Source organism: Tenebrio molitor, chromosome 5 (genome assembly GCF_963966145.1).
Source record: "Tenebrio molitor chromosome 5, icTenMoli1.1, whole genome shotgun sequence".
Taxonomy (NCBI): Eukaryota; Metazoa; Arthropoda; class Insecta; order Coleoptera; family Tenebrionidae; genus Tenebrio; species Tenebrio molitor.
Window position 1 is genome coordinate 5224882 of NC_091050.1, and position 12454 is coordinate 5237335.

At 32.1% G+C, this 12454-nt stretch overlaps 1 protein-coding gene across 4 annotated transcripts in view; it reads left to right on the forward strand.

Moving 5' to 3' along the window:
• LOC138130682 (retinal guanylyl cyclase 2) overlaps nt 1-12454 on the forward strand; it is an 81756-nt gene that overhangs the window by 48247 nt on the left and 21055 nt on the right. For 3 of the 4 annotated variants that reach the window (XM_069047289.1, XM_069047292.1, XM_069047293.1), the window contains exons 4-5: nt 4071-4223; nt 7304-7989. In XM_069047289.1, the coding sequence (XP_068903390.1) occupies nt 4071-4223; nt 7304-7989 (839 nt within the window). The remainder of the gene's footprint in view (nt 1-4070; nt 4224-7303; nt 7990-12454) is intronic. The other variant, XM_069047291.1, reaches the window with a different exon arrangement.

The window sequence follows — 12454 nt, forward strand, 5'->3', positions numbered from 1 at the left end:
AATTAGTTGTTTTATGTTTTTTGAACATAATTAATTATATTTAAACAATCGAGAGAAAACTATCTGAAGCATCTGTAGATGCTAAATTTGTAAGGCGTAGACATATAATTTGGTATTTTATATTTTGAATTTTAAATGGCAGAGTTTATAGGAGCTGTTATATTTGGTCGATATTTTAAAAATTTTACGAGTCATGGACGTTTGATTGGAACGACACCAATTTCGTGAGAACTATTTATAGGGCAATAAAATCGCCGATTTCTCATTTATGAAATTACATTTGCTTGGAAAATAAATGAGATTTTTTATGGTACAAAAAAGAAAGAGCATCTATCACAAGAAGAGCACATTGTTATTAATTAGCGTCGTTATGGGTATTTTTAGTGTACTGCGATAACACAATATTATAATTTGAATTGATTTAAATTAGGAGTTTAAAAATGTCTACATTTGTACTAAACAAGATTTTTCCAACAACGAAGATTTTAAATTAGATTTTAATTTAATGCGGTGTCTTTTTTGTAAATCTAAAGACGACCGCCTCGAGCAAAAGACGTAAGACCTAAAAATGTATGCTTTTGCTTTGAAGACGAAACTTGTAAAAGGACGAAAGATTTGTGGTACTCAAGGATCAAATAAATATGAAATTTCACGAAACAGTCACAAACAAATGGCTCTTAAATTGATATGAAATCGTTTCGTGACACAAATACAAGCTAAAATCTACGTCATTTCACTGAAATCTCCCAGGGTAAGAGGGCGTCAATCACATTCAGGTCAGCGAGTACTTGTACATGAACAGAACACGCAGTTGGAATAAATTTTTACAATACCATTATTTTTTTCAGGGAAACTGAACACGGAAAGATAATTGTCGAGAAGTATTTGGAAGCGTAATACCCAAAATAAAAGCATCGATAAAGACAATAATTTCATTTTTAATTATGCACCTTTATTTCCAATTTTTGTTTTTGTTTTCAGAGAACGTTTTATTTAAAGAGCGGCAGATCACGCTGGTCAATAAATTACCAAGAAAATTTCACAAATACTACTTACCTGCCCGTCATAAAATAATAATTGAAATAATAATGTACGAGTAATACATAATAAATAATTGATAATATACGAAAACTCAGTTACTTTCAGTAATGGCAAACAACTTTCCAAATTCAAACGCAAATACTGTTTCTGCTTTGCCCAGTTTCTTCCATTTTATCAACTCGATATATTTAGTTTCCATGTCTAGTAAAGTTTGATACAAATCTGCATGACATGGGTTGAGCACGTGGTTACCCTTTTCAATAAACACGCCTTAGGACTGTCTGTAGATGCCATTACGAACGAAGACTAAATCAGGGTATTATTATCAAACTTGTCTTCCTTTGCATCTGCAAATTCACATGATGTAAATTTAATCAAAATTTGTTTATCTTTTGGGCAACTAAGTAGGTACGGTCGATGGACAAATAAAACTGGGACACTTAAAATCTATGTAAAACAGACTATTGAATTGTCAATATATTTGGCAGTATCTATATAAAATGTCATACCAAAGTTAACTTATTTGTGATAAATCCGTAATTAAACGATGGAGATTAGTAAATTTTGAATTTATGTGATTGTCATTTTTGCCCTAGTTTTATTTGTCTATCGACTGTACATATACAGTCGCGGACAGAAAAAAGTAGGACAATGATTTTGGCTAATGTAAGTCTGTTTACTATTTCTATGGTTACTATTAAAATATTTATTTATTTATTATGGCAAGCCCGATTTACTCAACTCAATTTTAGCTAAATTTCTGAATAAGATTTGTCCTACTTTTTCCTGTCCGCGACTGTATCTTGGGATATCAGCTAACAATCTATTGATTTGGAAAGACTTCATCGATAGTTCACCCTTCTGGAATTTAATTTGAATTTTGCTGATTCTGGCAACCGTTACTATACTTACGTTTGCCTCACACTCCGGTCGATATGTGTGAACAAAGATTTGTTAATTACTTGATTTTAAATATAAATCATGAAATTAATAATTTCCTCAATTTAGAGGAAAATTGTTTTTTTTTTTTTGTTGAAATTAGAAGTAGATATTTTGTTTAGTGATTTTGTCGGAGTTCGCTTCCCTCGTCTTGCCAACAATCTACTCGTTACACAAAACGACGACGACTTTCCTAAATTGTTACATAAATTACTATTTAAATAAATTTACAATTAGAGAATTTTTAGAAACAAGCTTGTAAAAGATCTCAATTCTAACACTATTTAGAGACAAATTCAGCAGAATAAAAAAAATCACATTATGTATCCATATTTATTGTGAAATTTGGAGGTAAATAGGAATTTACTACTACATAGTTACGAGTATTACGAGAACTATTCCTCTTTGTTTGTTGTGCTAACGTGAAGGCATAAGTGATGAAATTGGTATATAAAAGTAGTTAATAAATATAAACAACATTCAAAAGCTTCAATTCAGTAATACTAATAAACCACTGACAATGACGATTTTCTCTCTATTTAGAAACAGTGAAATAATTATTCAATTGTAATAGAAAAACAAACATGTCATTTAAACCTACAACGGCAAATTATTTTCACGGTTTCTCTTGGATGCAAGGTTATTGAAACGTACACGAAAATAAGGTTTACATAAATTTGCAGCTGTAAAGGCTAAAAGTTGATTTCAAACAAAAAACATGACTAATGAACCTTTTTGTAGAGAATTTAAAACCGTCAAAATGTGCCAGAGCGGCATTTCGTATTTATATTAAAAAAAACTGTATTACCTGATGCATGCCTTTGATAGTGAATAAATTTAGGTCGCTTTGATCTAAATCACTTCACGTTTTAAAGACTTATTTTAAAATACATATTTGAATTTTTACATTTTAATATACCTACGAGATATGTTGAAGTTTTTCGTAAATGTAAAAATTTCTATATTTCTCGGTATGCTAAATTTAGAATGTCAATATTGTGTAAAGCTTCCGGCGTGTCAAGTTTTTGTTTCTTAAAATTGCTTTGCCGAGGCAATAGAGAGATAATAACGGAGAAATCAAATCTGTACTCGAGCGCAACATAGACGGTAAAAGCAATATCACTAAGAGTACTAAGACTAGTTTAGAGAAGAAAAATTTGAAACCCTAATATTATTGATTTTTAATTCAGAAAGAATTGTTAGGTTTGTGTATGCATAATGAGCTTTACAAATTCGCGTGCGGAAATACTAAAAGTTAAAAATAAATCTTCGTGGTCACACATTATAAGATACGTTATAAGAAAAAGATCAAGCGTAAAAATTGTTAAATTGATGTTATTAAAATTATTGATTTTCATTTCTTACTCTAAACAATTTTCCTAAATGTTATTGCCTCGGAAAGGATGTACTATGTACTCGTTTGAACGTGCAAATGATGATGAAACCTTTAGATTCCCAAGCGTTATTTTAAAAATTCATGGAACACTATGAGTTCAGAGTATCTAACGGAACCACCCCAGCAATTTATTGCATATGCTCTATTAATCCCCAGAGACTAGGGAAGAAAAAACAAGGTTTTCGAACAGAAGTCAGCTGATTCTTAATTAATCCCAAGTACAGCGCTGTCTTAATTTGCGTTTCTTGAAGCTTTAATCATTATAATTACGCTAATTACACATTTCAGTAACGTTTGGAAGGCTTTTTCTATTAATTTCAATTGAACAACCCTTATGTAGATAGGTTTAAAATAAATTAATCAGTGATTGATATGAATATCTAATCAAGTAACTGAATTATTGTTGCATATCTGGCTAATCATATTGATTTATACATTTCCGCGCTGCACTAATTACATGAATTTAATGCACGGTCAGAGATTATGTGTGTTCGCATTTAACAACGCCAGCGTGTTAGAACAAAGATCACTTAGTTCTACTTTCGAAGTGTAGAATTAATAACAGTTGAGCGGCATCACACTAAGGGAAGAAATAAAAGTATTAAATTGCCGCTCGTAAAGACGGAATCTGTCCGTAAATTTTATGAAAGTACTTGCTATTAAGCGATTTCAAGATTGTTGAATGCATTTTCAGGAGGAGGATGGTGGCCGTCCCTGTCACAGTCCATTGACGTACAATTACGGAATATCGGGATTATCCCCAGACATTTCTTTATGATAGGAAGGAACAACTCGAAGAGGCACATTGAAAATAAGTTGCGCATCTTAAAGAGGATCCCTTGCCGAGGTGAGTTGAATTGTGTCACAGAATAACTGATATTGACTGACGTTAATTCAGAAAGATTTCTTTTCAGTGGGCTTTTTTATTCTGTGCGGGTGCATTATTACGAATTTACGTCACTCTTTGATCGCTTTGAAAGCTGTTTACTTTACACGGGATTTACAATGCTTCATTTTTCATACTCCTACGTTTGGCTGTCAGTGCCTTTTCACTTTTTGGAATCAATTAAGTAGAGATTACTTCAACGTAATGTTGTAAAGATGGGCGATGGTAGCGTAGAGTCGTTAAATTATATTGTTAGCAATAAACTAAATTATAGGTACTTAAGTTCTGTTTATATTAACCATAACTAATTATATATGGGAGAACATGTGTGCGTATTAAGTACGGTTAATGTGAATAAGGGATCTGGGAAGTAGATGATTTAGTTTACTGGAAGGGGTTCCAGGTAAGTTGAGACGTGATTAGGTCTATAACATGTAAGAATTTCGATCATTTTCTCCCACATGCATTAATGATAACGTATAATCTGTCTCATTACCAAAGTTACTGGGAGTTTTGTTTAATTAGTTACACTCTATTTTGTTGCCAACTACTACTTCATCTACTTCGTAATTAAAATGTCTGTTACATGATCCGTAATGCATTTCTTTCAAAACCTAACATTTACAATTATTAAATCCTGGTGTAACTGAAACTTGGTGTTTATGTTCACAACTATCTTCTATGGTCGCTCTGATAACAGTTTTGGTGTAGAAACGCGCGTCAGCTTTAGTGTATTTGGTGTAAGAATATTATCCGAATCTTTCGCAGGACGAAACATAACAGAATTATAAATTTTTGTAAATAAATATTATATACTCGTACCTACTTACATTGCAAGAGGAGGATTTCTCTTTTGACACTTTTGATGAATCTATCAACTAGCTTTTGGTGCATAAATCATTTAGATTTTATTATAAAATTGAGGCTAGTGATTTAAAAGTGTAAACCATGAGACTGTCTAAACTTTTTAAAATTTTTTAAGAGCATGCTCAAATCATCGTGATTAGATTTCACCTTATATTAAATCCAACATAAATTGCTTTGTTTTATGGGCTCTCGCATCACTGTGGTAATATAATTTTTTAGGTCGCTGTTTTAAGACGTGGTTTAATATCCAATTCTTTCATATAAGCCGACTTTCATATAAAAAAAAATCTCATCTGCTCACAGTACGAGCAAAGAAAAAAATTAGGATATTTCTCACTGCCAGCAACTTCATGATCGAATTTTCCCCTTTCTACCCTTCACAGTAGAGTAAATGTTTTAGTTTTAATTTATTGTTCTTGATAACCGAAAGAAGTAACTTTGTCGTTTGATTTTCGTATGCTGCCAGGAAGTCATTGCTAATCCCTTTTGTTCATGTTTGAGTTAGTGGTCAGCGATAATATGAAGGTGAATACCTACAACACGTTATGATTTATAATGGCATTTGTCGGTTGTAATTGTAATTCGAGTGGGTCCCACGAATATGGTTCAGTTCAGTTCTCTGAGTGGAATTATCGTTGCGTTTGTACCTGTCAGTCGAGGATATATAGATTTATTCTTGTTGTCATAAATCGACAAATTTGGAACACTCCACATTTATACTCTGATTTCTGTTCTAAAAATAGAAAATGTGTCTTTAGTTTAAATGAAGAAATTTTGAAACAGAAAAAATGTTTCAATTTATTTTATGGAATTAACTTCTTCGGTGAGAATCCTAGAAAATATGTAGACAAGGGAATATCGTCAGTCGACTTGAATCATACATACAGGTAGGTATTTCGCGAGTGATAATGAGCCCGGTGGAATTAAAAATGTAACCCACAATACACTTCTAAAGTTAACATGGCTATTTTAAATATCATATTGTTTTAAAATGAAATTATGAATCCATGATGGCTTTGCTTCTAATAATTTTATTTGTCCCAACTGACATTTACGAAAAAGTTAAAATACGACGATTAAAATGAATGATGAATGACGTTTATGTGAAAATTTACTAAACTGCACAGCTAACCATGTTTTATGTTTTTTAAATAAAAAAAACAGATATCACGTTGAGTTTGGAAATGTATTGTGGGTTGCATTTTCAATTCCGTCGGGCTCATTATCACTCGTGAAATACCGTGTATATTGCTATACTTATGCTATTATCTAATTTTATGCTTCAATCTAGTAATTTAATTGTGCCATTTGTGCTTGTGTTGTTCTGATGTAACATTTTTCACTTAATTACGTTTCTATCTGATTTTAAATAAAGTTTTTAATTACGTAAGTTTAAAAGTAACAAATTAATTTCCAGCAAAAATTTGAGCTGCATGTATCATGTATGTAAAGCATCAGTTTTGTTTACTGAACCAAAAAGACACGTCTAGACAGAATAATTTCAGTTGGTGGTTTACACTGAATTAACAAACAGACTGTGTTACGTTAGAATCCTTTATGAGATGAGTTTAAGCTGCATCTTTGCATTGAGTATTTTTTTTAACTTGTATTCTTATTATTAAGTGTTCTTGATTAATATAGTAAGAGTAAATTAAATTTGGGGCTTTATTTCAAGACAAAAATTATGAATTTGGCTGAGGAAATAATTGAAGCATTATTTTTGTGAAGTTTATGCTAGAGTTTGTGTCAATAAAATTTGTAAAACAAAATAAAATAAATCATACCAGAACGGAAGCACCAAAATAAATTAAGCGAGACCAATTAAACGGCATCGCATTAATATGGGTTTTTGTTTAAAATTTCGTAAAAAGTATATTTTTATTGCGTTAAGCAAATGAATGGAATAGGATTTTACACTATCCATTCTGGCGTAAAATAGCTGTAGTTTGGGAATGATTAATGGTTAGGTAGCCGAAGAAAATTTCGTCCTTAAATAGAGTCATTGTAGTGACGTAAGTTTGGAAGAAACATTGGATATAATATTAAGAAAGTAAGCACAGACAATAAGCCCTTTATAGCTTTTATCACGACCAGTCGTTGGTTGCTAACGTCGTTAACGAACTTAATTGGACATATTTTGTTTCATTTTGGTCACCTTTGTGTTATTTTTGCAGCAGTGGTCATGTGTCTACCTGCGGATGAGACCGGCAAGAGTGTGTTGGACGTAATTGATAACCTCCATCTAGCGCAAGATCACAACACATTAACGATATTTATAGACGTATCGAATTTACTCTCTTGGAAATACGCCTTTACCCAACAAAAAAATAGCACAGAATATCCCCAAACTGCCGGATTTAATTCAACAAATTATCTGGACACGGTCAGTTCGGTCAGCAAAAAGTACATATTGATTTACAGCACGGTAGACAACGTGAGTCTGGAGAGTGCCGTTTTAAAAAACATTAAAAAATCCATCGCGAGTTTAAGTGCTGTGCCGGATGAACAATCGGTTTTTTTGTTATCGGGTCTGCACGACGATGATACTTTTAGATCGCTTTTAACTGTGAGCGGGGACAATTCGAGTGAATTTGTGGTGACGGAGGTCCTGGACAATTTGGAAGAGTGGATTCTCAAACACAAACAATTAGATGAATGTGACGGTTGTGAAACCGAACTAACCAAAACCTTAAGTGTGCTGGGGATCCTAGGATGCTCCTGTTTGTTCGTCACGGTACTTTTGGGGACGGCGGCTTTGGCCAGGAATCAGCTGTTGAAAAAACGCATTTCGAAAGGGCCGTACAAGGTTTTGTTGACTGCCACCGATTTCGTATTTCCACAGATTGCGGACAGTCGCAGGGTGAGTGGAATTATTGCCGTCTTATCTGATCCCATTCGAAAAGAGATTTCGCAGAATGTTGACTAAGACGAACTTCACGGGAAGTTCTAACATTGATTTTCGGCTATGAACTGTCTCGGTAACTTTAATTAATTTTAGTTATTAGAGTTGAACGAGACGGTTTATTGGATACATTAACAGATTTCAACTGTGTAAATCAGTTGCCACTCGGTTTTTACGAGTGCCGCTCCCTTGAGGAAAACTGAACGATTTCCACTCGGTAATCACAGTGGAAAACACAAATTGTGTAACTTTTTTATTTTACAAAAAAAGACAAGGATAACAACGTAAACATAATAACAACAATATTATTAAAAAGTTTTACACGTATTGTACAACACAATTGGTTTAAAAGACATTGCTGCGAAATTTATATACATACATATTTATATTTGAATTTTATGTCTGTCTCATTTCACTATTTTGCAAAATCTCTTTCATACTTACATTTTTACATTTCTTCTGTGTGAGTTAGAATTTGAAACAATTTGAGTTCCACCTGCGAAGTAAGTTATCGGGCTGTATTAATCAATAGCTCTACTACATCCGAGTTAGGTCCCTTACAGTGTGCCATATTTCTCCCAAACTGCTTGATAGTTATTTTAATATATCAAGCCCTTGGCAATGTGGTTATAAAATGCGCTGCTTGTTACAATCTTGTAAAAGTTTAAAAATTGTTTAAAAAAAGTGTGTTACTTCTGCCGTTTGCTCATTTCTGTGTTGAGCAAATTATAATTTATTATATAAAGTGAGGACGGATATTGTGCACAAGGGTGGTTACCTCTTTTGAAAGAAAAACAACCCTGGAAATTGAAATCATTATCCGCATACTCGAGTTTCGTATCTCGCTGTTATACGTTCCATGATTGAAAATATAATCTCTAGCTGCGTGTCTGAAATTTTGAGAATGTGAAAAAGCACATCGTGTAAACACGAATCCCGTTTATTTTACGCTTTGCTGAAAATTTGGTTTCTTTAAAAAAATTATTGTTTTATGACTAGAAAATAATCTGGAATTTTTATAAAAAATTAATTAAATAAATATGTTCTGAACTTTTATAGACACGGTATTTAATATATCATAAAAGACCAAAGTAAAAAATACATTTCTGGCAGAGAATGTATTATTTTGGGGTCGAATATCATGTCTAATGAAAACCCTTTAAGCTTGAAAAATTGGTAGCTCTCTCTGGATTCAATTTTCTTTAAGTTTTTTCTTGGTCTCTTATTTAATCTCTGGATTTTCTCGTTTCAGTATTCTAATTTCTTGTATTTTTCCATTCTGTGTATTTCAACTGTTATTCGTCACTTCTCTCATCATTTTCATCACCTAATTAATTTGAATCTTATTTCCTCATCTTCTTTGTCTTTATCAAAGCTTTGTGTTTCATCGTTTTAAGTTTTTTCCGATTGACCCCATTCTTTTTTTTTTCTTTGTAGATAAATTTAGTAATGCTTTATTTCTGCTCCGTTTGCCACTGTCCGACATTTTAAGCTTACTGTCCTACTACGGCACTGTGTTATTTTCCGCCCCCGTTAGTCAGCTTTATCTTATCTCTTGCGTTTTTCCAGATCAAAGACGGCGCGTGAAATTTTGGTATCACAGTTTTGCAGGGAAAGTGGAGGTTACGGCTCAAATTTTTCGATACATGACGTATGTATGTGGCACAGAGACATGTCTTTAGAATTAAAAAAAAAAATTCGTAATAATAATTACAAAACTGTTTGTCATTTTCTTTCTTCAACGGATAAAGAGCTGTTGGTATTTGTATAAAAAATCTTTTACCATCGATGAGAAGGTAACATTAAAGATTTCTATTCAATGTTTTATTATCATTTATTAATTTCCACTAAATCGCGTTATATTAAAGTCAACGCTTCTTTTCCGCAACTGACTATTTACAAACAACGTGATGAAAATTAGGACACAGAACCAAAACTAAAGTGACTAACGCTAGCGCTTTCTTCCTCCATTCGAGAATTAAAATCTGTCAGATTCCGTCGGTGTACCTATAATTTTCACGTTAACACAAAATATGTATTGAATATAATATTTAAAACAAATATGAATTTGCTCTGAAAATTGCCAATTGCCGGTTCTGCAGCACCACAACACTTATTGACCACCCCTGAGCGGACCACTAAATAGCTATTGCCACCACGTGGGTGGCATTCATTCGTTTTTTCCGTTTATCCAAGCTCCAAAAGTCCAAAACTTTGTCTTTTCAAAAATGGCTTTTCGAATTTTACCCGTAAAATCCATTACACAAGTGTTATCGAAATGTGTGTAACACATTCTATCCACTGGTAAAAAAGTGTAATCAATTTATTTTTGTTGAATCCTAACGATTATAAATCGACAGCTGATATCTTAATCACCATTAATTCAGCAGCACGAAATTTTCAGTTAAGTTTATTTCGAAAATGAAAAGAAATGTATTAGACATTTTTTTGGTTTATAACTTCTATTCATCATCAATCATCATCATCAACATCATCACCAATTTACTGTATGTACATCGTCCTATAGTAAAGGTAAAGATCCCAACTGCGCTGCCATCACCATCTATGGTTTTAAAAATATTGAGTGTTGAAATAAATTCAACCTTTTATTCCTCAGATTTTCACGACACGTAAATTACTGAGATGAGAACATTTTTGTTTAAAGTTTATTAAAATTAATTTTAATAATCATGATATACAGATACAATATATTAATATTTTATATAAGTAGCTATGCAGCCCACAATACAGTTCTTCAATAGTCTTGCATATATTACACTCTACATAATGTGAAATAATATCTGAGGATAAAAACATTTTATCCAACATTCAATAGTAATATCGTGTTTTACTAGTTAGTTTTAATTGAGTAAACTGGGCTATAACTAGTCTGTTGTTTTAACCCACGTTGCCATTTGCACCGTGGGTTATAACATACATAACCCACGTTGCCATTAGCACCGTGGGTTATTAACGTTCATAACCCATCGGGAGCTGAATTTCATCAATAATGTCATTATCTAAAAATTTTGGAATATTGGATAAAACGTTGTATGGCATACGTGGGTTATTAAGTACTACCCACTCGAGGTAATAACCTACTCGGGCAAGCCCTCGTAGGTTACAAATACCTCTCGTGGGTAATATCTTAAATAACCCACTTATACCATAAATAACTATTTCAGGTTTATTTAAAATTGATAACTTTATTTAAAAAATGGTAATAGTAGAATAAAGGAAAGACACAATAATGATTGGAATTTTTTTCTGTATCAACTGTTATCAATACTAATTACTGGTTAGAAATTAACAGCTAAGTTTTACTCTTTTTGTAAGTTGGTCTTATTATAATTAATTACCATCAGTAGGTATTTATAAAACTATGTAGTACAACTGCGTATTCAAAGAAACCATTTATTTGCTTTTTTTTTTTTAAATTCACTTTATGAACTGAAATGATATCAGTTTTCTTTGTATTTGTCGTTTGTTTGAAATTAATTATTGTTAATTATCATTAAAACTTTGAACTGGTACTACCTTTTGCTTTATTAAAACTCCAAGTGGTAGAATAGAGATCAGGCTAGGTTTATTTCTGAAAATCGTCTTGTTATCTGACCTGCGACGCTAGTATATTTATGTTTATGTTCCTTTTTCCTTTGCCTTCCATTCTATGATGTTGTAAATAACAAAATTATACGGGAAAAGTCAAGAGACTTGCTTTTTATGATGATAAGATTATAATGAAATTAAAGAAAGTTTGAAATGTACGGTTTCATATAGAAATTGTTTCCAGATTAAAAATTACGTACGTAATTACACCGAAAATTTTCGGTAGTTTTCAACTAAGCGCAGTAGGTATAAGATTTTTAAAATACGAAAATAAGTTAGTTGCGATTTTGTCAAACGGAATTTATTTTAAAGAATGAATATATTTACCACACTAGCAAATTGTGTCCAATTGATTATCACCAGTTTTGAAAGTGATTCAGATTTGTTGATAAAACCGTGATTTAGTTTTGAAGACAAGGAAAAGACCTGTTACATAAAAATCCAATAATGTAACGTGCTTTGAAAGCAATATCACCTTCATAATTTCAGCAAACTCTCCGATTTGCCTGAAATAAAATTTGTTTAAGGAACAGTTTACTTATAATTTGAATATTCGATTTACTATTAAAAGAATCTGCTTTCACTTAATATAATATTTTTACGTTAGTGAGTTATTTTCGTTTCAGCATGAAATATGAAAATGCTTTCGTAAGTAATAGCACCCTTCCTACAGTTTATGCTTTTCATTTTAAAAGTTTTAAGGACTTGTTTTCCACACCTAGGGAATTATATTTATAATTATATAAAAACGTGGAAAATGTTCGACAAGAGAAGTCAAGGTTTTCAAATAAAAACTGAAATGGCGATGCAGGAT